The 25,482-nt window shown below is 48.0% G+C and overlaps 1 protein-coding gene across 1 annotated transcript in view; it reads left to right on the forward strand.

Moving 5' to 3' along the window:
• ROR1 (receptor tyrosine kinase like orphan receptor 1) overlaps positions 1 to 25,482 on the forward strand; it is a 143,383-nt gene that overhangs the window by 84,667 nt on the left and 33,234 nt on the right. Inside the window, exons 2-3 of the mRNA XM_039711685.1 lie at positions 13,537 to 13,608; positions 23,884 to 24,171. Of these exons, the coding sequence (XP_039567619.1) occupies positions 13,537 to 13,608; positions 23,884 to 24,171 (360 nt within the window). The remainder of the gene's footprint in view (positions 1 to 13,536; positions 13,609 to 23,883; positions 24,172 to 25,482) is intronic.

Consider the following 25,482-nt stretch of genomic DNA (forward strand, 5'->3'; position numbering starts at 1 on the left):
TAATTCCAGCACATTCCTGGATGTCTGCTTGATGCCAGTGCCACCAGGCACTCCTTTCCAGGGGCTGCAGTCAGGGCAGGGGACACACAAATGTTAATTTGTTGTTAAGAGTTAATTGCTGAGGAGAAATCTCTGCTCAAATCAAACATGTCCCTGGGAAAATTCCTTTTTTCTCTGGCTGTCTGTTGGTTTTGCTCCAAGTTTAATCACTCAGGGCAGGGAATCTCCTGGCCTCTGTCCAGCCTGGCTCTTTCCCATCACAGTGACACTGGGGACCGCTGGGACTTTCTTCTGAACCCAGTACGTGAGAAGCCAGTCCCACCACGCTGCTCTCTGCTGACTTCCAGGGGTTCTGAAGTATTTTTGAGTTTATTTATTTGAAATGTAAACCCACCTGCACTGCTTTCCATAAATACAAGCCGAGTCGCCAGGACTGCAGTGTCTGCAGCTCGGTGTTTGATCCACAGAGCTGAGATCAGGCTCTCTGTCCTGGCACAGTCAGGGATGATGGCATGCAGGGACAGTGGCTGATTGATACAAAGTGGGCAGGATATCTCTGATTGCATTTCTCAAAGCCTGTTTAAACACAGCACCATGTTCAGAGGAGTTTGGGTTCTTTCTTGGAGGGTAAAATTGGGAAGGGCAATGTTCAGGGGTCACAGGGGACTGGACTTGCTGACAGCAGCTCTGTCAGCTCATGTCACTTATTTCCAGATTGGTCTCTTGGATTCACACACCCCACTGCAAAAATTACCCCTCATTTACACCCCTGTGCTCATCTTTACATTAGTATAAAAGTGCTCAAATATGTTTAATAATTAATTCCATCCTGGAAGGGCATAGCAGCGGTTCTGCTCACTGCTGACAATAACTAACAATTACATTTATTGCTTTGGATATGACACTGCAGGTGACTAAAGCTCCATGTCTTTGGAGGGCTCAGGTAGATCTGGACAAAGTTGGTGCAATAACTCCTTTTTTTTTCTAATGAATTTTAGCTTGAAGAAGCAGCAGCAAAGCTGTGATAGCAAAAATCTCCACACTCTCTGCATCAGTCACATAATTGAAAGGCACTTTATTAGCAGTCAGAGCTTCTGGGCACAGGAAATGCCTCTGAGTGAACAATGGTGAGAAGTTTGGGATGTGACAGCATCCCAGGTTCTGTATCCCAGCCCCAAAGCTGGCTCTGCTCAGCTTTGTGAGCAGTGCCTGTGGGAGCGTGTTTGGGTAGGGATCAAATGCTCCCAAAGCTCCAAGGCAGTAATGCCAGGAAACCAAAATGACAGGGCACGATTTGCTCGTGGTTTGGAGGGAACCACATCTCCCAAGAATTCCCACCTTCAGCAGGCCCTGCCCAGGCATTCCAAACAAGAGCCCATGTGCTGAGAAATGTGGTGAAAAAAGACACTTTTGCATGATTGGGATTTGCAGTTTGTCTGCCTTTGCACCATCCCAGTGGCCCTGGATGTGGCAGGAATCATTTGATCCCTTTACCCGGGATATTCCTCCCTGTGGAATCCAGTCTTGGTTTAAACACATCTTTTTGTGGATATGGCTCCTACTGCAGGTATTTTTCACCCTGCCTTTGGCATAAATTGAGAATATTTCTGACAGGTTGTGGATTCCTCATCCCTGGAAGTGCCCCAGGCCAGGTTGGACACTGGGGCTTGGAGCAAACTGGGGTGGTGGAAGGTGTTCCTGCCCATGGCAGGGGGTGGAACAGGATGAACTTTAAGGCCTCTTTCAACCCAAATCTCTTTGGGATTCTCTGATTTTTTCATTATTCCACTTCCCCTGCCCCAGGTTGCTCCAACTAGGGATCCAAGGGCAGCCACAGCTGCTTTGGGAAAACCATGCCAGGACCTCACCACCCTTATAGGTGACAATTTCTCCCTAATTTTTACTCTAAAGCTGCTCTCTTTCAGTTTAAATCTCTTCTCTCATGCCCTTCCTGAGTCTTTAACAGCTAGTTTTTGAAAAGATTGTTGTAATGCTCTGATCTGCTGTCCCTGGCCTTCTAAAACACTGTGGGTAACAGCAGCACACAAACCCCCTGTCAGAGGTAATTAATTTGGGAATTTGGGTGACAAAATACACAACTTGGCAGTGCTGTGCTTCAGGAGGATTAAAGACATGCACAAACCTGAAACAGCGTCCAAAATCATTAACTGATGCTGGATTTTCTAAGTATCTCAGTAAAATCTGGATTAGGTTCAAGTATTCCTCGAACATCCATGTGTTGAACAGTGGAAAGATTTTAGTCTTTTAATGCCACAGGGGAAGGAGTTTGGTTACTTCAGCACTTTAATTTAAATTAAACAGGTGTTAGATTGTGATATTTGACCAGAATCCTGAGCATGATAAGGGAATTGCCAGAATAAAAAAAAATGCATATTTCCAACATATTTCTCCTATCACTGATGGAGTGTTTAGACTTTGTGCAATCAGTGCTCTGTATCTCTCAGGCTGGAATCCTCCCAAAAATCCTCCCTCCAAAGATCAGAATTGCACTTGGGAAAGGTCTGTCTCCACCCTTTATCCATCAGGATTTTCTGTTTTGGTAAAATGGGGTTTTGCACACGATGGTGAGCGGGGCAAATCAGAGGCCGAAGCTCCTGGCAGCGTGGGGAAAAGACCTGGGAATGAACTTTGGGAAACTTTAAAAGCCAAACAGCACAAAAATCTGGCTTGACCACAAGGAGTGCTTTGGGAACTCGTTACAGATGAGTGGAGAAAAGCTGGGGGAGCAGGCTGTAAATATTCCCTACGAAATGAGGGAGAACTCCTCCATCTCCAATTCCCGGTGTCATGTTTGCTCCAGAGCCTTCAAGGAGAAGCTGTGTTTTCCTTGCCCTCTAAATAGTCCATAAAAATCCTCCTGGATTTCCCCAGAGCTGGGGATGGCAATGAAGCAGCAGTGAAATGGAGCCCTGAAATGAGTGTGTGAGCATTTGAGCTCAGCACCATCCCTAGGCCAGGCTTTGGCAGCCGCTGCCTCTGATCACCTGCTGAGCTTGGGATGCCTGCTCTCCTTCTCCTGGAGAGCCAGGATGGGAAATCCCTGGTGCTGCCGTGGGCTTTGGTCCTGGAAAAGGAACAGGGGACCCCCTGGAACTTCATCATCCTGGCACTGCTCTGGGATTTTCTCCTCAGGGAGAAAACAGGGGGACCCCTGGAACCCATAAACCCTGGAACTGCTGTGGGCTTTGCTCCTGGGAGAGAGAACAGGGGGTCCCCTGGAATTTCCTAAATCCTGGCACTGCTCTGGGCTTTGCTCCTCAGGGAGAGAACAGGGGGTCCCCTGGAATTTCCCAAACCCTGGCACTGCTCTGGGCTTTGCTCCTGGGAGAGAGAACAGGGGGTCCCCTTGAATTTCCTAAACCCTGATGCTTCTGTGGGCTTTTCTCCTGGAAGTTCCCCTGGAATTTCCCAAACCCTGGCACTGCTGTGGGCTTTGCTCCTGGGGAAGGAGCAGGGGGTCCCCTGGAAGTTCATCTGGACGTGCTGCTGTGCTCAGCGTGTTTATTTGGATTGCCTTGCCTTTCCAGAGGGAGCCTATATCCATTTCCAGCCTAACGAGTTCCTTAAAGCATGGCAGTTGCCACGGCTTTGAAACCTAATCCCTGTGGCTCTGCAGTAGCACTACACCAAATGCTGAGCTTCTTGTTTGTCGAGCTAATAAAAAAATCATCAGTGGTTTATCCTTCCGTGAGGCTTCCGCGGCTGCTGGAGCACTCGGGGCTGAGCAAGCCGCCTCTGCCCTGCTCCTGTTGATTTTCCATTGTACAGGCTATTAACTTTTAGAGACTGTGGGCTGGGTTTTTGTGGCAAAGCCATTTCGGGGTCACGAAGCCCACAGATGTTTGTGCTGCTGGGTGCAATTAAGGTGAAGGCTCGCGACGTCTTAATTGTGTTTTTTAGAAGTGGCTCTTTTGCACTGACAAAACCAGCCCTGGCTGAGCATTGGGAATGAAGAAGGATTCAGGAGATTGATTTTGTCAAACCGTTGGTGGCTGTTGTTAGGCTGCCAGCATGGGCCTGGCAGTGCTGAGCTCTGCATGCCCGGGATGGGATTCCCTGGAACATCCTTGGAAATCATGGGGAATGCAGTGCAGGATGCTTCAGCCACTGATGAAACTCAGGATCCCCCCCAAAAGCAGCAGTGAAAATGAATTTGGTTAAGTTTGGATTTAATTTTTCCTGATGTTAGTGAGTACCTGGATCCACAAGATCCTGCTGAACCTTGGATTTAGAAAACTTTCTTACAGTAAATAAGTTGTAACTGTGGCTAAATCAATTCACACCTTCCACCAATGAAGGGATTAAAAGGAAACCTCTGGAGCATTGATGTAAACCTTTTGTGCAGACTAATTACCTGCATAATTGCTTTTGTTGGCTGTGTGAGGACAGCCTGGATCAGAAGTGCCAGGAGGGCAGGACAAGGGGCAGGACAAGGACAGCCTGTGATTGAAACCCAACCCAGAGCCTTGGGAAGGGAGTTCAGTCTCCACCTCCCAGAGCCCCTGCCCTCTCTGGAGGCTGCTAATAAACACTAATTAGCTGGAGGGCCTTGGTTTGGTCTTGGTCTCTGGGGGATGTGGGTCAAGCTCCCAAGGAGCCCTGAGCTGGGCCCAGCTCTCCACAGAACAGCTCTTACAAGTGGCATCTGCTCGACTCGAAGCAAAATTTAAGAAAACAGTCTTTTAGCAGAAGAAATGAAGTTTAAAATCCACCTTCCGAGCCTGTCTGGGATCAGGCCTGTGTGGGTTTTAGGGTGTAAGCTCCTCCTGAACAATCAATGTAGCTCAGTCCCAGCTTGGCCAAAGCATCCAGCTCTGGCATCAGTTAAATATTTACATTCCCCCCTTTTTTATATAAATTGTGCTCTATTAGCATAGGTTTCACAGTGTGGCCTTGTCTTTCAGCCTCTGGCTGCAGTTGGCAGTTTGTGCATTAATCACCACCGAGCCATGTAAAATCTGAGGCAGGAGGCTGCAGCCATCAAACAGGCAGCATTTACTGCTCCATCACGGGCAGCCAATAAGTCATGGGGCAACGTCTGCCTCGTACCACGAGGATCTGCAAGAAAAGGCAGCGTGTTTACACTGGGCAGGCTGCTGTGGATTTAAGGAGTAATTGTTTCAGGCCCTCCCATTAATTCATCAGCTGACACGGGCCCCGTTTTTCGTCGCTGCAACAAAAATAATTATCGGGCTCGAAAAAGCCATCGTGGATTTGCACGTGGCAGCCTTCTGCTGTAATTTTCTGCACAAGTTATAAGGGTTTAATTGTGGCTTGCTGGTCTCCTCGTCCTCTGCAGTCGGCCGCGGCCCCCGAGCGCTGAGGCGCGAGGAGTTACGGCGTGCCGCGATTTATGGGGGATGTAAACGATTTCTTGTTTGCCCTCCCTGGGCTTGGCTGCCTTTGCCTTCTTTCGAGCCTTTGTGGGTGGATTTAGTGCAGTGGCACTGATGGAAGCCAGGGACAAGGCAGCAGGTGCAGCCCTGTCCAGCCACTTCATCCTCGTCTCCGAACACGTCTGTCCCGAGCGCACGTTCTGCTGGTGGGGAGGGAAATACAGGGGAGCCTGTGCCAGGCTGCCTGTGCATGGCATTGGAAAGCACATTCCCTAAGTAAATGGGGGCTGTGGATCGCTTGGAGTCACAGGGATGTGTAGGTGTGAGAAACCATACTCACTTTCGAAAAATGTAAAAGGTTTATTAAACCCTTATCAAAAATACAACAGAAGACTGAATAAAAAAAATATTACAGTGCTGGGAGCAGAGGATTTTTCCCACCATGTCCTTACCCACAAAGGAAGTTTTGCCTTTTAACCCTTTATCCCCTCCCAAAATGCTGTCCATGGACTCCTTCTTTGCAGTCCAGTGGTGGAGATCACATCCTTAAATCTTGATTGGAGGTCAGCTGTTGCCATAGTGACAAACCGACCCTCCCAAATGTCCCAAACCCAGGCCATCCCCTGATAACTACACAAGGGGGGGGGAAACATAGCAATAAATCTATAAAACTTCTCCCATATATAAAAAGTCCTTAAAATTTCTCCATGTGTACATGATATTTGCCTTTTAATTGTGAGAGTCAACCATGGCATTACTCATCGATCACAGCAGCTTTGCAAGGGAGGCTCTGGAGGGATCTCTGCACTTTTCAGGCTCCAGAATTTTGGGAGGGAAATGTTCTTCACCTCAGACAGCCCAGGTGTTGCTGTGCCTCGGTGTTGCCTCCCAATGCTCCTTCCATCCCTCCCTGGGCTCTTCCTCACCATTCCTGGCACTGCAGAATCTTCACTTAACGGTGCCCCAGGACATCCTTCTCCTTTCCCATTCCCTCGTGATATTCTGATGGGTTTTTGTGACTCCTCTGTTCTTGTCACACCCACCTCTGGACGAGCCCCATCCAGTAAGTTCTTCCTGCTTTTGTCAGCTTTTTCTTCCTTCTCTTGCAGTTTGCTTTGGGTGCCTCCCATTTCCACTTTCTCCTCTCTCTCTCTGCCAGTCTGAGATGCTCAGAAAAGCTCAGGGCATGGAAAAAAATCCAGGTAGGTTTGGAGAGATGGGAAATTTGCATTTATTATGCAAATTCCCAGCATTTGTAAACTTGCCTGACTAGGGAGTTCAATCTAGGGCTCTGCTGTGTCCTCTTCCAGCGTTACAACTACCAAGGATCCACCACACTCTGGATCCATATCCATTAAAACCTCTTTTTGACGGGCATGAAAACACCACGCTCCTCCAACATCTTCCACATCCCTCCTATTTCAGACTGAGCAGAGTTCAAATATTAATTCCTGGAAAAACCCGGGGATTCTGTGAGTTCGTGCAGTGCAGGGTGGCTCCGGCTCCACCTGAGCGGTGCCACCCCAGGAATGCGCTCCAGGTCTGCCTGAAGTGCCCTGGAGAGCCACCGTGGCCACATTTCTCCAGCTCAGAGGCACAAAGGCTCGACTGTGAGCTCTGAAGTGCTGGCCCTCGGCCAAGTGGCCATTTCTTTTCTTCACTCCCTGTCATTAAAGCTGTGGCTTGCTCCAGGGCGCAGTGTTTTGCTCTTCTTAAGTGGAACTGTTAACGACCCAATTTGGAGTCATGTAAAGTGCACCCAGATTCCACAGTGACTTCTAAATCCATCTAACATTAATGATAATCTGTAATTAATAGCTGCAATCAAAAGGAATTGTCGGGCGGTAATTAGAAATTTAGGATTAAGGTATTAGCATATAAAATGGGCCTCTTAAAAACCTCTTCTTCCAAGAGATGGCTCCAATCCCGCGGAAGAAAACAATTTTTAACTGATATGACCTTAGCCAAAGATCAAGTTACTAAAAATACTGACTTGAGGAAGGCACCAGGCTGCTGCCAAAACATCTGAAGGTATTTGAAGAGTTTGCAGAGACTGAGATGTAGCAATCACATCATTTTCTGATGACTTTGAGATTCAAGAACAAACCTTAAGAATTACGTTTTTGAGAAGGAGTTTTTAATCTCCCCAGTAGCCTTTTGGGGTGGGTTTTATTGGAACCCCCAGTGACTGCTCCCCTCTGGGCCAACAGCTGGAATATCCTCATGGGAGAGAGCAGATCTGCAGGAAGGGGGAAGGCTCAGGGCTCATGTGGGGGTCAAAGTCAGAGCTCCCCTGGGGGTCAGGGCACCCCAGAGCAGACACAGAAATATTCCTGGTGCCCTGGGCTCCTACAGCCTCAGGTGCATGGAACACTTTGGCTCCCTGCCCTGAAACCATAGATAGGGCACTGGGATTCTTCCTGATGGTGCATCCCAAACGGGTTAATCCTTGCCTTTTTCTCCAGCCCTGGAGAGTGGAAGGTTTAGAAAGACTCCCAGGCAGAGAGGTCCTGCTGATGACAGTGCCAGTAGCAGTGCTGAGGTGCTCTGATAGATGGAAGAGGTGGGATATAAATGAAGTTCCTAACAATTTCCAGTCCTGCACTAAATGAAATCATCCCGCTGCACGTCTCCCTTTTGAAGCTGGAAATGAATGTCTCGTGGATTTGACATCCACAGAGCCTGAATTGTTCACTGGTGTTGAAAATTTCCCTATCTAATGCCAATTATTAACCTGCCCAGGGCTATCAATAATGATAACACTGTGGATAAAGAACAGGTAGATGAGCAGGAGTTTCACATTTTAAGAGCTGGAACAAAATTAACCATTTGATGATTACTGGCACCCCACAAATTAATCTCTGCATGGAGCAGCCTGGAGAGCTCCAGAGGGTCCTTCACCAGCAGAAGATGCATTTTGGACACGGTGATGACAGTTTGGAAGTCTGGAGGAATCATTTAAATCCTGTGAGGAGCAGCTGAGGGAGCTGGGGGAGCTTTCTCAGCCTGGAGAAAAGGAGCCTCAGGAGGGACCTTCAGGATCTGCACAGCTCCTGACAGGAGGGGACAGGACAGGATGCAGAACGGCCTCAAGCTGTGCCAGGGGAGGGCCAGGTTGGGTATTGGAAAGAATTTCCCCATGGAAAGGGTGCTCAGGACTGGAAGGGGCTGCCCAGGGAGGTTTGGAGTGCCCATCCCTGGAGGTGTCCAAGGAGGTCCTGGAGGTGGCACTCAGAGCTCTGGGCTGGGGACAAGGTGGGCACTGGGCACTCAGAGGAGTTCCAAGTCTTTTCCAACCTCTGGGATTCTGTAAACTCTTACCCTTGGGTCTGCCCAGGCAAGGTTTTGGCAGAAGCAGCTTTCCCTTTGCTTTCCCAGCCATGGAATCAGCAGGTGGAGCACAGCTGGCTGGGGAAATGCCATGGTGCAGCATTTCACCCTCCTCACCAGGGACAGCCCCATCAGGTCTGCTCTGGGGCAGATTTTATGGGGTACAATTGTAGGCTCTTGGTGTCCAAAATGTTCAAAATAGCAGCTTCGCCTGAGCATGGAAGGTGGAGGCATCTTGCAGGACATATTTTAACAGGGACTGTTTTTTTAAATAATCCATGGAAGGTTTGTCCTGTGGGATGAGGATTAGTATCCATAGGTTTGACCTGTGCTATCACAGGCAGTAGATTCTCTCTGAGAGACACCTGCCTTGCTCAAAGAGCAGAAATGCTCAACCATTCCCCATCTCCTTGCACTTTTCCCTCACTCATCTGATTGAAGTATTCACAATTCCCACCTCCTTTGGAAAGAGGGGAATTCTAATGCAGGCAGAGAGGAACTGATGTCCTGAAAATCCTTCCACATGTTAAAGGTATAAGCAAAATTTGAGATAGATGATAGAAATTTCAGCATTTAAACAGACAAGAAAATTAGTAAATAATGGGTTGTATCCATTGCAGCCTGTCTAAATTTCCTTCAGCAGCTCCGGGGTGGGCTGTGAAGAGGCTGGAAAGATTGCAAAATGGAATATCTGGGGAGATCAGATGGAAACGTGTGGGGAGCTCACAAAGGGTCGGGGAACAGAGAATGCAAAAGGCAGAAAAGGCAGATGAGGGAGATAGGACTGAGAGGCAAAACAGCCAGGAGGCAGATCTGTGGGAAGATCCTGGAAGGGATCAGCCAGGTAGGAACCAGACAGAGGGAAAGATGAAGTGTTGGTCTGGAATGTGCAGAAAAGCAAAAAATACCGAGCACTTAGGATAATTAGCTCTTCTCTAAGTCTCTATAACTTTATCTGCCATTCCTGTTTTCCTGAAGTTCTGCCCAAGTGGGAGAGCTGAGGAGTTTGTTTGCTGGTGATTTTATTCCCCTTTTTAAGAGGGGATTGATGTTTCTGGTACATCTGCAGCTATAAAATGTTCATGGGTGATTTGGCCAAAGAGAGCTGTGCCTAAATCCCCTGTGAAGTTGTCCTGCCCTGACCCTGCTGCCAGCGTGGGATAACTCCCCGTTGGTGTCTGCAGTCCTGTCTTGCCCAATCTTGTTTTTAATGTCTCGGGAAATTGGGCTTTTATCACTTCCTTAGGCAAATTCCTTCACGGGATAACAAAGCTCACTTGGGAAAGCTTTCTGCTCAGATTCAGCGAGAGGCTCGCAAATGGAAAACTTTTTCTTATGTTAAACAGGAATTCTGAATAGTTTATCTTATTGTTCAGACTTCTAACTCCTTCTCCAAACACCTCCTTCTTCTTTTTGCTGTTTTGGGTACCCTGCAGTGAGGTCTGAATTGCAATCGCACTCATTTTTCTATCAGAAAAAAGAAATTACTCCTGATTATAGAAATAATTGTGTCAATGTGGTATAGCATCAGGTTAGATAATACAAAGGATGTCCATGAAGAAGACACTTTGGATGTTTTGTTTGCATGTTTTAACAGGACTTTTTTTGCACCTTAAAAGGGTGGGGTTTCCACCTCTGCCCCAAAAGAAGGTCCACCCAGGCCATGCTTCCACTGGATGTGTCCATTCCTCCTCAGCTTCCACCCATCCCTGGTGCTCTGGAGTCTGGCAAGCAGGATATCCTCACTTCCAGACTTACTTTGCTCTCTCCATTTTCTGTACAACACATTTATTCCCCATTCAAATCTTCAATTATTTCTGGCCTTGATGTCATCTCAGTTATCTTCTTTCTTTGACTTACAGTCTCCAGTTCATCTTACAAATGCAGGTACAGCCTTACTGAAGTTTATTTAATCTCAAAGGCTTTACAAGGCCTGACGTGTGAAATTCACTCCACACTTGTGCAATACACTGATAAAATCAGATCTTGGCCAATTTCTCTGTGGGAAGTGTGTTTGAATACACTTTACTTGGCTTTCCACAGCCTGTTGTGACTTCTCATTAACTTAAACCCAATGTTTCTTCATAGGTTGGAACAGATAATTATCTTGCCAGTGTTAAGAAGAGTCATCATTCATCTGGAATTATTCCATGGATAAATAAAACCTTAACAGGATAATGGCTCTGTCTTCTGTTCACATTTCTCAGGCTGACTTCTTCCAAACAAATCTAATTGTTCAAGGTGAAGCTGGGCACTGGGGAAGTCTCAAGAAGTAAGAATTAGTTTTTAAACTCCACATTCAAAATTCAGTTGCAATATTGACAGAACAAGAAGAAGCTGTGCCAGGGAAGGGTCAGGTTGGACACCAGGAGGAATTTCCTCATGGAAGGGGTGGTCAGGAAGGGGCTGGAGTTCCCATCCCTGGAGGGGTCCAAGGAACGAGGATGTCAGGGCTGGTGACAAGGTGGGGACTTGGAACTGATGACCTTGGAGGGCTTTTCCAACCTCGGTAATCCCGTGATTCTGTGACCTCATATTAGGCAGATTTTGAGGAGGTGACAGCCAGTGGGCAAGTCTGTGCCAGTGCCCCAACTGCTGTGAGCAAATCCCTGACTCATCCCTGCCCAGGGCTGGCTGGGAGCTCACCTGGAATTATCCCAGAGCTTCTCCAAGGGGAGGTGGCACCACTCTCACTTTCCTGCCCAGCAATCGAGTCATCGTAGGTAGAAATGGAATTCAGGGATGACTCCTGGACCTTTTTTTCTGGGATGTTTTCTTCTTCTGCTTTGGGGTGGTTTGTTCCTCCACAGTGCAGCTGCTCTGTGAGCTCCCTTCAATCAAATAAAGTGGTTGTTATGGGCACAGTGATGCTTTGCTCTTCTTTGGAACTTTAATTGAGGAATATCAGAAAATCACCAGCCTGCGGAACTCCCACAAATAGGAAACTTTGGTCATCTAATGTGGTTTCTCCTGTAGCTGAGCTGAGGGGTGTCTGCTCTGTGAGATTCACGGTCATGTTTTCAAAGCCTGGTTAAGAAAACATCGATATGAACACTCTGGAGTTTTAAAAACCAAAATACTGCGTGTGGTCATTGTGTTGTCAGTTCTGGAGTTTCAAATAACAAATGCTGCATGTGGTCACAGTGTTGTTAGTACTTTCTGTTTAATTTTGGTCAGTGTGTGTTACCTGTTGGCAGAATTCTGTTGTTTTGTGGGTTCTTCACACTAAAATAACTCCAGGTGAGCCAAAGTAGCTACAGAAAATCCATTGTGGAGTGCCAGACGTGGGTGTGTGACTGAGGAGAGCATTGTCTGTGGGTTTCAGCTGTGCCTGGGCTCACAGGGATGAACCACTTTGGTCCCAGTGATGCCACCGCAGATCCCGCTCTTGAAGGGGGTTTCCCACAGGATTTGTCCCATTTCTTGGCCAGGAGAGCTGGAAGGGTGAGGAGGGACCGGGAACCAAGCATCCCAACCTCTGGCACAGCCTGACACCCACCAGCTCCTGGGCAGGGTTTGGCCACTGGTTCTTTGTCACCTATCCCCCATGACAGCAATGCTGCCACTGGATCTGCTTGGTTTTCCTTAAACCCTGCAAATTTCAGCCATGTTTTCCCAAAAATACGGGAATGTGGGTTAGACAAGCTCAGCTGTTAATTAAAAGCAGAGAATGAGAAGGGATGATCCCCAGTGGGCAAAATCTCAGCTGTTGCCATCGGGTGCCACCTCTGGCTGTGCCACTGCCCAGGGCTGTCCCAGCAATGGGCTCTGCCCTGGGGATCTGCACAGGCAGATCCTGGGGGAGTTCTAATGCCTTCAAATGCCATGTTTGCCCTGGGAATACTTGGCAGAGCATTGGATGAGCAGTGCTGCCAGGTGGGCTTTTAAGCCAGGCTTTATTTATAAAGAGGGCACGGGCCGTGTCTGAACCAAACGGCTTCAAGGGTTTGTACAACCTGGTGTTTACAATTCCTTGTGATTTTTAATGAAGTAGAAGAGTTGCCAACACATCAAATAAAGGCAGAACATCTTTGCATATCCTTGCATGCCGTGTTTTACAAGAGAAATCTGGGAGTAAGCTAAAGGATGGTGTCAAAGCAGAGTCATTCTATCTCTCTAAAACCCCTGGGGCGATTTTTGGGTGGGTCAAGACCATCCCAAAAATTGGCTGTGGTGCCTCAGGTTTTGGCTTTTCTATTTTCAGACTCTGAGCTGCTTCAGTGTGTGGGGCTGGGCTTCACATGAGGGGATGGGGAGCTCTGCACAGAGCAGGGACACAAAACAATTCCTGCTCCAGCTGGGCACCAAGGACAAATGATCCCAATCCCAGCCCAGGAGCACAAAGCCCGTGGGCTGCAGAGAGAAAAACAAGCAGGGTGGGACTGCAGGGGCTGCAGTGGGATTGGACACTGCACTGCAATGTGCACATGGAGCAGAGCTGAGCCCAGGGAGAGACCCCGGCAGCGCTCGTGCATTTTGGGGCCATTTGGGTTCATCCTGGGGGCAGCCCTGGCTGGGCTCTGCTGCTGCCCGAGGTGGATCCATGGAGGAGATCCTTGGAATCAATCCCTGCTTTGTTCTGGAGCTCTGCCCAGTCTCTGTTCCAGGGCAGCCTCACAAGGCATCAGCTGTTTAATTAGCAGAGGACTCACAGAGAACAGCATTGCCAAACAAACTCCAGCCCTGGCCCGCTGCCTTTTCCCCCTTGGCTGCTTCTGCTGCCCAGATGGCTCAGCCTGCCAGCACAGAGCATCAAATCATTTTATTCCTGTGACAGCAACTTGATTCCTGATGATATAGAATCCATATATTAACAGCATCTCATGGTTTTTCTCTTTTCCCCTTCCAGGAGTGAATTCCTCGGTTGTTGCTGATTTCATGCCCACGTCGTCATGGAACATCTCAAGTGAATTAGATAAAGGTAAGCAGACTGAAAAACACCCCAAACCCACCTGAAATCAGATTTTAAAATCTCCATTTTTCTTGACCAAATCAGCAAATAAAGGGGGTTGGTTGTTATTCAAGATAAACCTCATTTGCCTTGGGATCCTTTGACATTTAATTCCTTGTGGTTCTGTGATTTCTGGAGATTGCTGTGCTCGTTTCTTGTGCCAGGAAAATGTTCCACAGGGCAAAAATATTTGAAGATGTTCTGTCACACCTTTTTTCTGGTGGATCTTGGGATTTGAACTTAAAATTCACAAGCATCAGGCACTGTGTTAGCTCTGATGTGTTTTATTACGAAATTTTGAGGCTTTAATAATACAAAATACATTTACAGGTTGTAATTAGGTGTAATTTGGAGCTCTCCAAGGGGTATATGTTGTAAAAGACCCGAGAGATTTATCATTCCCCTTCATTTTGTAAATTAAGCACTGCTAATTTAAGGCAAATTGCTGAGATTCCCTCAATGCAAGGCAGTGACTGCAGCTCCTGAGTCAAATCTGTGCATCTTTGAGGATGCTCTTAGCCACCCTGACTGTGCAATTTGTCAACCACCTTTCATTTGCCAACCATTTAGTGCTGAGATGGAAATTTCCCACAGTGGAATTCCACCCCAGATGGTTTTCCCAACTGTTTTTCTCTGTTTTGTTACTGGTTTTTTGAACATGTGCTCATAATGTTTGATGTTTATGCATAAATATGTTTTCAGTGCTTAAGGATGAGGAGAATATGTAATTCTGGGTGCTTTGGGTTGATCCTTTCACATCTGCCTTCCCAGCAGGGAGGGAGCAGGACTTTGTGCTGATCCAGGACACAGTGGGGAAGATGAAAGTCAAAGAGCTGGTGCTTGCTGGTGGGAAAGGGAGAGAATTCCCAAATCCCAGCACATGGCTGAGGGAAGGTGTTGGCAGAATGGAGTTCCTATCCCACTGCAGGGATTCATCCAAGGCTGTGCTCAGGGAGCATCCCAAAGCTGAGAAGGGAAGGTGGGAGAAGTGAAGCTGGTGCTTCCCCCAGGAAGGAGCATGGAATCACAGAGTGCTTTGGGTTGGGAGGGACCTTCAATCCCATCCATTCCCACCCCAGGGACACCTCCCACTGTCCCAGGCTGCTCCAAGCCCCATCCAGCCTGGCCTTGGGCACTGCCAGGGATCCCGGGCAGCCACAGCTGCTCTGGGCACCTGTGTCACTGCCTCCCAGCCTCCCAGGGAAGGATTTCTTCCTGATATCCCACCTAAACCTCCTCTCTTTCCATGTTTATTCCCTGTTAGGCAGCTTTCTTTGGTTTTTCAGAAAGCAGGCAATAATTAAGCGGCCTAGAATATAAAACTCAAAAGTTTGGAAGTGCCAGAGAAGGCAAAACTTTGGCTTTGGAGAGTCCAAGCACTGTGTGATTGAAGCATCTCAGTTACCCCCACGGCACCTGTTGCTGAGCTGGAGCTATTGTCAGGAGCAGGTAAAACGAAGCTCCCGGTTTCTAATCCACCTGGAATGCTGCAATTAGCAGCTGGGGCTGAGTCCCGCATTCCTGGGGGATTACCGCCCCTCTGCTGCGCCTCATTAGCATTCACAGCGCTGGCAGCTGCCACGCCCAAACTCGCATTTACATACGGGATTAAAACAAAGCTCTGTGCCCGAAAAGCCTCGTCAGAGGGGCGGCTTCCCCGGCAGGTTTTGGCTTGTCTCACCTGGGCTTTCATGTGGGAGTGCTGCTTCCCTCAAAGCCCCGAAACTGCAGCTTGGACCGAGCCAAGCCCCGGGCAGCACCGCTGAGCTGGGCAGTGGAAACCTCCGAGGGGAAAAGGAGGCTCCCTTCCCGTTTGTTTTGCATCCTAAGGAGTGTCTTGGTTTGAACAGACAGGTGTCTGCTGAGGAAGGCAGGAGCCTCCTTTGAAATGGAGAATGGAAACACCCTCCCTCCAGAATTGGTATAATTTTGGTATAATTTTGAAATTAAGGGGCTCTCGGGCAAAGATATGGGTCCACACCCCAGCCACATCTTGCATTTCCAACCAAGAGAAGGAGTCAAAATCCACTTGTCTTCCAGGAGGTCACACCAGCATTGCAGTAAAGCTCATTTTAAAGCCTGTTAAGTTCACCACATGAAAGTGGTTTCCAAGCAGATTTCCTAATTAAATCCCTGCCTGCTCTAAGTGGCTCCAACTCTACCTGCTGCCTTTTGGAACTGAGCATCTCCTCCTCCAGCATGTGCCCTCTGTTGGGGAAGGAGGAACAGCTTGATAATAATATTCTGCATTTTGAAATAATGACTTAATTTGGTGCTTTCCCTCGCCGGGTGAGTTCTGCAGTGATTATCTTACAACTGAGCCCTATTCAGGTTTCAATTTCTATTAAATAAGCTAAATCGACAGCATTAAACAGTTGCCTGTTTATTCTTTTTAGCAGGAAATGAATTTAAAAGAGACGCAGCCACCCGTGAAGAGCTGTTGAAAGCAACGATTGATGGGAGGGAGGAGGTGGTTTCTCACCAAAACCTTAGAAAAACAAACAAACTGGGCATAAAAAATAAAAAATAATCACTTTTAAAACAGGGGAGATTTAGCTATGAGTATTTCTCTCTCTTTTCCCTACTAGTAAACCATGGTGTGCAGAGGGAATGCCACGAGGGAGAAAGAGAAATGAAAATATGATCCTATAAATATTTAATTCTATAAGGAGAAATAAGTGAAGTTGGGGGGAAAAAGGGGGCTGTGGTGGTAGGAAAAGCCCCATTCCAGGGGGATGGTGGCAGCATGTGGAGCTTTTCACTCCCAAGGTTTTGGTTGAGATTCCCTTTCAGGGAGGAGCCTGGAGCAGCCCCAGGTAGGAGATCTCCCATGGGACTGTGGTTCATTGCTTCAAGAGGCTGGAACAGCCTCATCCATGTGTGCTCCTGCACAGGGATTTCTCCTTGGATTTCTCCTTCCCTGCACGTTGCCTCCCTTCTGTCCCCCCTCACCACCAGCCCAGCTCAGCTCTTTGTCTGGGAAAGCTCCCAGTTTCCCATCTCCTTTTCCTTCTTTAGAAAGGTGAAGAGCTCTGCATTCAGCTGCTCCTATCCCACAAAACAGATCATGGAAGGAGAGGCTTTTCCTTCTTCCTTCCATGCCATGTCCGTTTATTTACAAAGAAATAAGCCTGAATTGGAATGGGAGCCTATTTACATCTGCTCCACTGGAGGAATTGCTTGGGATCTCTTCATCCTTAGGCAAAGATAATATTGGAGTCCTTGCCAGGAAAGAGTCAGCTTTGGAATATTATTTTAACTGTGAGTGGGATTCAGCTTCAGTGGCTGTTCATTCTGCAGGGCTGATAAGAGAATGATGCAGCTGCCCTGGGATGGGTCCTCCCAGTGCCCCATTCCCTCCTCCAGAGGCACGGGGATGTGTCCTGCCTGTGCCTGAGCTGGGGCTCACTTCTTTTGTTGGTTCCTCCTCCCAGGATCTCTTCCTTGGTCCTTCAGCTTCCAAAGAAAGCCATTGCTGTGATTTTTGCCTGTTTTCCTTTTCCTTTCATGGCCTCTCAGCTCTGGCAAACAAGTGTAAAGCCATGAAGCTTGGGAACCATTTCCATTTCCAGACATCCACCATCCCAAGCCCAGGCTCTGAGCTCCCCACAGCCTCTTGGGGCACAGCACTTCCCAGCGCCTGGAACAAACATTCCCTGGAGAGCTTGGCTGAAGATTCAGCTGGGATTTATCCTTAACTTTCAAAGGCATATCAAGGATCGCTTCATGTCAGTGATCTGGGCATGCACAGCCCAAAATGAGTGTGGAGGGTCCAAGGGATGGGAGAGGTGCAGTGTTTGGGACTGCATGTCCTGAACTTCCTGGAGATCCTGGTGTGGGCAGAACATTCCCTGGAAGGGCTGGACACCAGCTCCAGCACAGCAGGAGGAAAATGCAGGCAGTGGAAGGTCTACAGGACATCAGGGGTGCAGCCAGGCTGCCCACGGAGCCCCTGGCTCACCCTCACTGACAGATCCAGGCTGAAGCTGCCCCCTTGGCACATCCTCCCAGGCAGGGAAAGGACTGGCTGGGAGTTCTTCGAGGGAAAATCTCAGTGAGGATTTGACTCTTAGGCAAACTACATCCCAAACAAGATAAACACAACCAAACGTGGGGAAAACCAGGTGGGTCGAGACCTCCTGCCTTTGGCCCCAGTCCTTCAGAGATTCCAGATTCTCCTTTGAAATCACTGGATGCGAATTTGATCCGTGTGCTGAAAGGGGAAGAATTACAGCTTTCACATTCATGCACAATTTACCTTTCTATTTTCCTTTATTATCTGGGGGATATGGGGTAAATCAAGCTCCCCTGTTGGGGCTCAGGGTTCTGATTCGATTTGTGGGGTCCCGTTAGCAGCAGGGCAGTAAATTACTGCTACTTTGTTTGAAAATTTTTTTAGCCACAGTACATTAGCTCCTTTTGTTTGCTTTTCCACTGACGGAGTGCACGTTTTTATTTGAGAATTTGTGTTTCTTGAATGTCTCATTTATAAATAATACAGGGTGTGAAATTTGAAGGTCACAGAACACAGCCTGAAAATGAAACCACCCTGAGCAACTTCGGGCTTTCAAGGCAAAAATCTTCCACAAAAAGCTGCACTTACATCAGATTTTTTATATAATCTGAGTGTGTGCAGTGAATATTGACCATTATACATAAAGTAACTATATATAATAACCTTTTCCTGGCTCATCCAGCTATCTTTGTTTATTTGAAAGATTGATAGATCAGAGGGTCAAGGGACGTGTTTTATTGTACGTTTCTGTTCCAAATTTCCTGACATTTTTGGTCGAAAAAAAAATAGACCTTTAAAAGGCACAGAAAGAGCTAATAAGAACCAGATCCTAAAGTGATGCTATGTCAAAATGTCAGAAATAACAGCTTTTCTTTGACTCCACAGCATTAATCTTGAGGCACATACCTTTCCATACACCCTCCCTTTAATGCTTGAGTTTTTCTTTGTGGCTCTTTACTGCAGAGCAGCTTCTAAAGTGACAACAAAATCCCTTGATGGTTTTCAGTAGTTGGCTTTATAGCTGGATGTGGACATTTGTTTACCTATTCCAAATCACTTTTTTTTTTTGGTGATAAAGTTTAGAGGTTTCCTACTTGGGCTATAAAACTGGTTCCTGAGTAAAGAAAAGCTTCATTTCCCCTCAAAGTGACCTCTGAGACATCTGTCCTTAAAGCTCAGAGTTGTCTGATGAAAGGAGGGGCAGAAGCAACACTCAAAGCCATCCAAGAGTTCATGGAGGGCAGGGAGTTGCCCAGTTCCCACCCAAAAGCTGTGGGATTCAAGTTCCAGATAATTTTTTGGAACCCTGGCTTCCCTCCACAAACCCAGCGCCATCTCTGAGCTGCCAATTATCAGAATATCAAAATTGATTCTGAGAATCCCAGTGACACGTGGAGATCTGAAAAGCCATCAGGCCTCGAGCTGTGCCCTGCCTGGCTGAGGTCAGGGAGTTTTCCTGGGTGGCACTGAGCCCTCTGGATGGAGTCTGGGAAGGGAAAGTCCAGGACTAAACTTCCATGTCCATCCCAAACTGACTCCTGCACATCTCTGGGAAGCACACTGGAAGTAAAGCTGGGCAGGCTGAGGCAGCAGAAGGTTTCCTTTGTCCCAAGACTCAGACATTGGATATTTCCATGTGATTATCTGGACTTCTTTAACCCTGATATTCTTCAGGAGTTGCCAGGTCATGACTCGAGTGCAGCATCTCTTCCCTCCCACTTGGGAGTCATTCCTCTTGTTTATTCATTTAAAGTAAGTGAAATTCCAAGTGGGAGTTTCCCTTTTAACCTTTTAATAACGAGGTCTGATGATCAGACCCACGGGGAGTTGTCGTCCTCTGTGAGTGATGGGCAGATCCAGCAATCCATGGGGAATCCTTTTTCCAAGGGAAGTGTGCGGCCGTGCTTCCATCAGAAATCCTGCTGCTTCCTTCCTTTTCATGGAGCAGCCAGCAAGCCCCCCCAGCATCTTCAGTCTGGGTGGACTCTGTGTGGTTGACCTGCTCCAAAGACAATTATTCCACGTGGAAGATTCCCAGTGGAGTGGGCTCGGTGGCGGTGCCAGATTTGCGGGTACGGAGCACATCCAGGTGTGGCACCACACTGGACTCGTGGATGATCCAGGGCTCTGAATGAATGAAAATGCAGCTTTCCCTGAGACCTTCTGGGCATCTTTCCAGTGTGTGCAGTGACAAAGAACCAGGGAGCTGCCAAACCTCTCAGTTCACAGACATAATTCAAGGCCACGTTCACAGAATTCACAGAATCTCTGGGTTGGAAGAGACCTTCAAGATCAAGTCCAGCCCAGCCCCAGCACCCCAGCTAAACCCTGGCCCCCAGTGCCACATCCAGGCTTGTTTTAAACATATCCAGGTTGGATGAGTCTTGATCAGCCTGGTCTAGTGGAAGGGTCCCTGCCCATGGCAGGGTTTGGAATGAGCTGAGAGGGTTGAGGTCCCTCCCAGCCCAGACCATTCCAGGATTCCATAAATGCAATAAGCACTGGAATGTTGGTGTCCCAGTGCCCTCCTCCAGCCAGGACAGGTTCTGCTTTCTGTGCTGCAGTGCAGGTTTGAATCTTCAAATCCAGAATGAAACAACTTCTCCAGGCCAGCAGCTGGAAAAGGTGTCCCCACAGCTGCCTGAGGAAAGGTCTGGAGATGTTTGCAGAGCACTGTGTTGTTCCCCATCTGTAGTGGAAGGAGCTTGGCTCACCAGCCTTTCTTGTGCACCTGGATTAAAGCTGGTTCAGGCTTGAGCAGAAAATTTAATTTTAGCTTTTCTTTGAATATTCCGAAAGATCAGAAGGGCAGAAAGAGAAGGATAAATGAAACAACAACTCTTCTCATAAAATGACCCTTCCAGGGTCTAATCCTGCATCCCCATCGTGCTTTGAACACCTTGTGAAATCAGAAACATGCAGCACACACGGGGCTGGGGGGAAAGGTCTCGCCGTGGCCAGCAAAACCCTCCTGCAAGCCAGGAGGGTGTAACTGCTCTGAGCTGTGGCTTTGGTAATTTAAGCTAGAGTAACCATGTGGTCACAGAGCAGATTAACATTCCTTGGCCGGCCAGGACGAGCTTTTATTTTGAAAGCCACCTGGGTTCCACTTAAAAGCAGCAGAATTGTGGAGGATTTATTAGGACTGGGCAGGCTCCTATTTAACAATGTCAAGGCAGAGCTGTGGAAATACAGACACTTTTCTTCTTTGGAGCCACGCAACGCTCTACATTTCGTCCTTGCACAGCTGTTGCTGCTCTGTAACATCAAACCAGCACAACGTTTGGCCATGAAGGATACCTAATATTTGGGTTTTATATGCAGTGTCTCCAATTTATGCGCTCAGAATCATGAGGATGACTTATGATGTGTTGTGTTTGCCTTGGCAATGGCTCAAACCCAGAAATATATTTCAGGCTTGGCTTTCCAGATATTATCTCAAGTCATTTAAAAGTTCATTATAGGGCACCCGCTAGTGCTGCTCTAGTAAAGGGGCTGTCAGCATTTTTCAAGGGTTTATAACTCAGCCATTAAAAAAAACCCTCTCTGTGGGCTGAAACTTGGCATTCAGGGTCTAGGCCCAGCAGTAAATTGTTTTTACAAATTAAAAAAAAATCAGTTTGACTATTATTAAATTATAGGTGGGCTAAATTTTATTTAGAACTCTTCCAGGCTATTCTCCCGTACTTCTGTAAATTAAAACGTTTCCCAAATGTTTTTATAGAGTGCTACTCTAAAATATGGACAGGCTTTTGTTCTGTGCTCGAAACCCTGAGATTTAAGTTAAAATATAATAACAGTGCTTATCCCAGCATAGCACTTTTCACCTTCAAAGTGCTTTATGAGCATTATCTCATTAATGTACATAGCAGCCTCCCCATGATGTAAGAGGGATTATTATCCTCACTTTATGGCTGCAGACATCGAGCCAAAAGGTTTAAGGCTGTTTTTAAAGGGCCTTAGTTGCACAAATCCCATGTGAGCTTTGGTTGGCTTTGGGTGTCTACTTCCCTTTGGCTCCTCTAAAAATCACAACTGAGCTGATTCACCCAAGGCTGCTCCGAGCCAGGATTAAACTCAGACTTTCCAAAGGCCAGTGCCACCAGACTGGATCGTTCCCAGTACACAAAACCCATCCTTTTTCCTAAGAAATTGTTCTTCAGGTCAGAGGGAGTCAGCTCCATCTGGAGGGCTCCTGGATGGCAGGAGAGGGGCAGGTGAATTATGGAGAGATGGTTTGGATTGGAAGGGACCTTAAATCCCATCCCATTCCACCCCTGCCATGGGGCACCTTGATCTCTGCCCTTTGAACCCCATCCACAGCTTTCCTAAATAATTGGATCTGTGGGAGGGCCAGAACAGCTGTATTTTCATAGAATCATGGAATGTTCAGGTTGGAAAAGGCCTTTAAGATCATCAAGTCTAACCAGCACCATGTTCACCATAAATCACATCCCCAAGTGCCACTTCCATGTGTTTTTTGAACATTTCCAAGGATGGTGACACCACCACTGCCCTGGGCATCCTGCTTAAACACTTTACAGCCCTTCCCATGACATTTTTTTCCCTGATTCCCAATCTAAACCTCCCCTGGTGCAACCTGAGGCCGTTCCCTCTCATCCAGTCCCTTGCTCCCCGAGAGAAGCACAGTTTCACACCTGCACATTAGAACTTAATTGCAAAAATACACGTGGAAAAAAAATATCTGTGGGCAGGGCCTCGGTGCCAAATGTTTGTCCCAAATGGCTCCTGGGACCAGGTGAGGACAGGGACGCTTTGTTCAAAGTGCTGTGCAAACACAGGGTAAGTTGTGTGCTAAACAGATTAAAAACAAAGGCAAGAGATACTGCTCTCCACAAACCATAATGAAGGGAGGAGCTGGGCAAGCCAAGATTACAGGAATAATTAGGGAAGTGGCTTACTTAGGCAGGCTGGGTGGCTGAGCTGGTTTGGAACATGCTGGAGGGTTTTTTCACACTTTTAGGAAGGTTTCTTGCTGGAGTGAACTGCTGATGGACTGCAGAGTGATGGAGCACAAGCAGCACAGCACCAATTTGGGGATGGAAGTGTCCAAAGCCAGGCTGGACAAGGCTTGGAGCAACCTGGGATAGTGGGAGGTGTCCCTGCCTGTGTTAGGGGGTGGAAATGGATGAACTCCAAGGTCCCTTCCAATCCAAATAATTCTGTGATTCCAAGTTCACTGCCTGATTCTGGCTTTTCTTGACCTCCTGGTCTGGCTCTGAGAGTTCAGGAGCCAGATACAGTCAGGATTTCTCTTTCCTTGGCCACCCTGCTGGGACAGCCAGCAGCTGATGGTTTCAGATCTCTGACATGGAGATGAGAGCCTGAGGATTCCATTCCCCATCCCCAACCCATCTCCCTCCTTGCCTTTAAAGGATTTATGAAGTGGTGAATACAGGGAATGAGGAATGGGCCTCTTCCTGAAGGATGCCCAGTGAAATAGCCCTTGACAGAAGGCAGTGCTCAAGAATGGCTTAGGAGAGATTCATCTTTGTAATGTTAATTTAATTTGATTTTTCAATCATGAGCCTTATTTCAGAGTGGAGGTAATCTTCAGTACTCTTAGCCATGGAATTGCTGAGTTGGGAATAAAGTCACCTTTCCCAGATAGGATCCTTATTCCTCATCTCTGCAGCTGGTGCTTACAAAATCATGGATAACACACTATCTGCTCAGCCTGTGAGTCACTCAAAATGCCTTGGAGACAGGATCACAGAATCCTGGAATGGTTTGGGTTGGAAGAGACCTCAAATCTCACCCAGTGCCACCCTTGCCCTGGGCAGGGACACCTTCCACTGTCCCAGGCTGCTCCAAGCCCTGTCCAACCTGGCCTGGGACACTGCCAGGGATCCAGGGGCAGCCCCAGCTGCTCTGGGTCACAGGATTTTCACTTCTGAGTTATTCCTTTCATATATTCCTACATTTGGTGGATTCTGGCATGAGCAGAGGCAGGTCAGCATCAAAATGAACAACTGGAGTGCTGAGCTGTTTTTCCTGTGTTTCGGTTAGCAAAAAGAAAAGAAAAAAGAGCAGCAGTGTTTTTTTTTCCTGTGCTAAATGAAGCCAAATAGGAGATGTTGAAACAGCAGGGGGAACCCTGCTATCCATCCACCTCCTTTGTGTCTCATCCAAAGACAAGCAGGAGCTTTTTCCACAAAGACATCCCCTACTCTGGAGTCCTGCATCCCCTTCTCTTCTCTCCACCCCAGATTACTTCCTGACGCTGGACGAACCCATGAACAACATCACCACCACGCTGGGCCAGACGGCAGAGCTGCACTGCAAGGTGTCTGGGAACCCCCCTCCCACAGTGAGGTGGCTGAAGAACGACGCTCCCGTGGTGCAGGAGCCGCGCAGGATCTCCTTCCGCGCCACGCCCTACGGCTCCCGCCTGCGCATCCGCAACCTGGACACCACCGACACCGGCTACTTCCAGTGCGTGGCCACCAACGGCAGGAGGACGGTCTCCACCACCGGCGTGCTCTTCGTGAAGTTTGGTGAGTCTCCTCCTCTTAACCCGCCCCAGCTCTTCCTCAGGAGGAGGTGTTTGTCCGGGGGAAAGCGGCGCGCTGGTGCGGCGGCGTTGCGGAGTTGTTGAGGTTGGGGAGGCCAAGTTTGTTAAATTTATTAAACTTGGGTTATTCAGAGACATCAGGAATCCATGAGCTGACTCAAAATGGGCTTCCCAGAGAGGGTGTTAGGATGGCAGGGCAGAGACGTGCCTTGGGATGGAGCTTGGAGAAATGGTCCTGGGGAGATGAGGAGCCATGGGACACCCCTGAGAGACTTGGACCCTGCTGTCTGTCCTGCAGGGCTGGCATCCCTGCCCTTTTAACCCCATCCACAGCTGTCCTAAAAAACTGGATCCATGGGAGTGTAGCAACAGCCATATTTTCATAGAATCATGGAATGTTCAGGTTGGAAAAGGCCTTTAAGATCACCAAGTCCAACCAGCACCCAGCACCACCACCACGTTCACCATTAAACCATGTCCCAGGGGCCACATCCAGGTTTTTGAGCAGTTGTAGGGATGGTGACTGCCTTGACTGTGACTGTTCCAACATTTTTGGAGTAGAAATTTTCCCAGTATCCAATCCAAACCTCTCTTGGAACAGCTTGAAGCTGTTTCCTCTGCTCCTGTCCCTGTTCCCTGGAGCACAGCCCGACCCCCCCTTGGAACAGCTTGAAGCTGTTCCCTCTGCTCCTGTCCCTGTCCCTGGAGCACAGCCCGACCCCCCGGCTGTCCCCTCCTGGCAGGAGCTGTGCAGAGCCACAAGGGCCCCCTGAGCCTCCTTTGCTCCAGGCTGAGCCCCCATTAATGGGGTGCCTGGGTAGATTCAGACCAGAGGAGAAAAACTCCTTTATTCTGAGTGACCTCTGTGTCTGGTGAGTGAGAAACTTCAGCTGGCACTGCAGGCTGAGGGCCTGAGATGAGACACATATATACCTGTCAGGCAAAATAAGCACTCATTCTCCCAAGTTTATATTGAGATAACTGCCTTCAAAGCTGATCTTACCACTCACAAGATTCCAAACAAGAAACAGGTTTTGTGTGTCTTCTCCCCCTCCTCCCCCACGGTCAGGGGGAAATAATTCACTGAGATGAAGATATTTGCACACAGTCCTGGTTAATCCTCTTTGGAACTGGACAAATAACACACCAGGCATGATGGATGTGATGAGTTCCATCTTCTTTTTTTCATAAATCTCCCATGTTTTCTGATTTCTGATAAGAAATTAATCATTAGGTGCTCTCCTAAGGCAGTTTCAAGAGGAGGGTGAGTTGCTCACCTGTTTATTGTCCTCCT

The sequence above is a fragment of the Passer montanus genome, unplaced genomic scaffold, assembly GCF_014805655.1.
Source record: "Passer montanus isolate IOZ18808 unplaced genomic scaffold, ASM1480565v1 scaffold25, whole genome shotgun sequence".
NCBI classification, from domain to species: domain Eukaryota; kingdom Metazoa; phylum Chordata; class Aves; order Passeriformes; family Passeridae; genus Passer; species Passer montanus.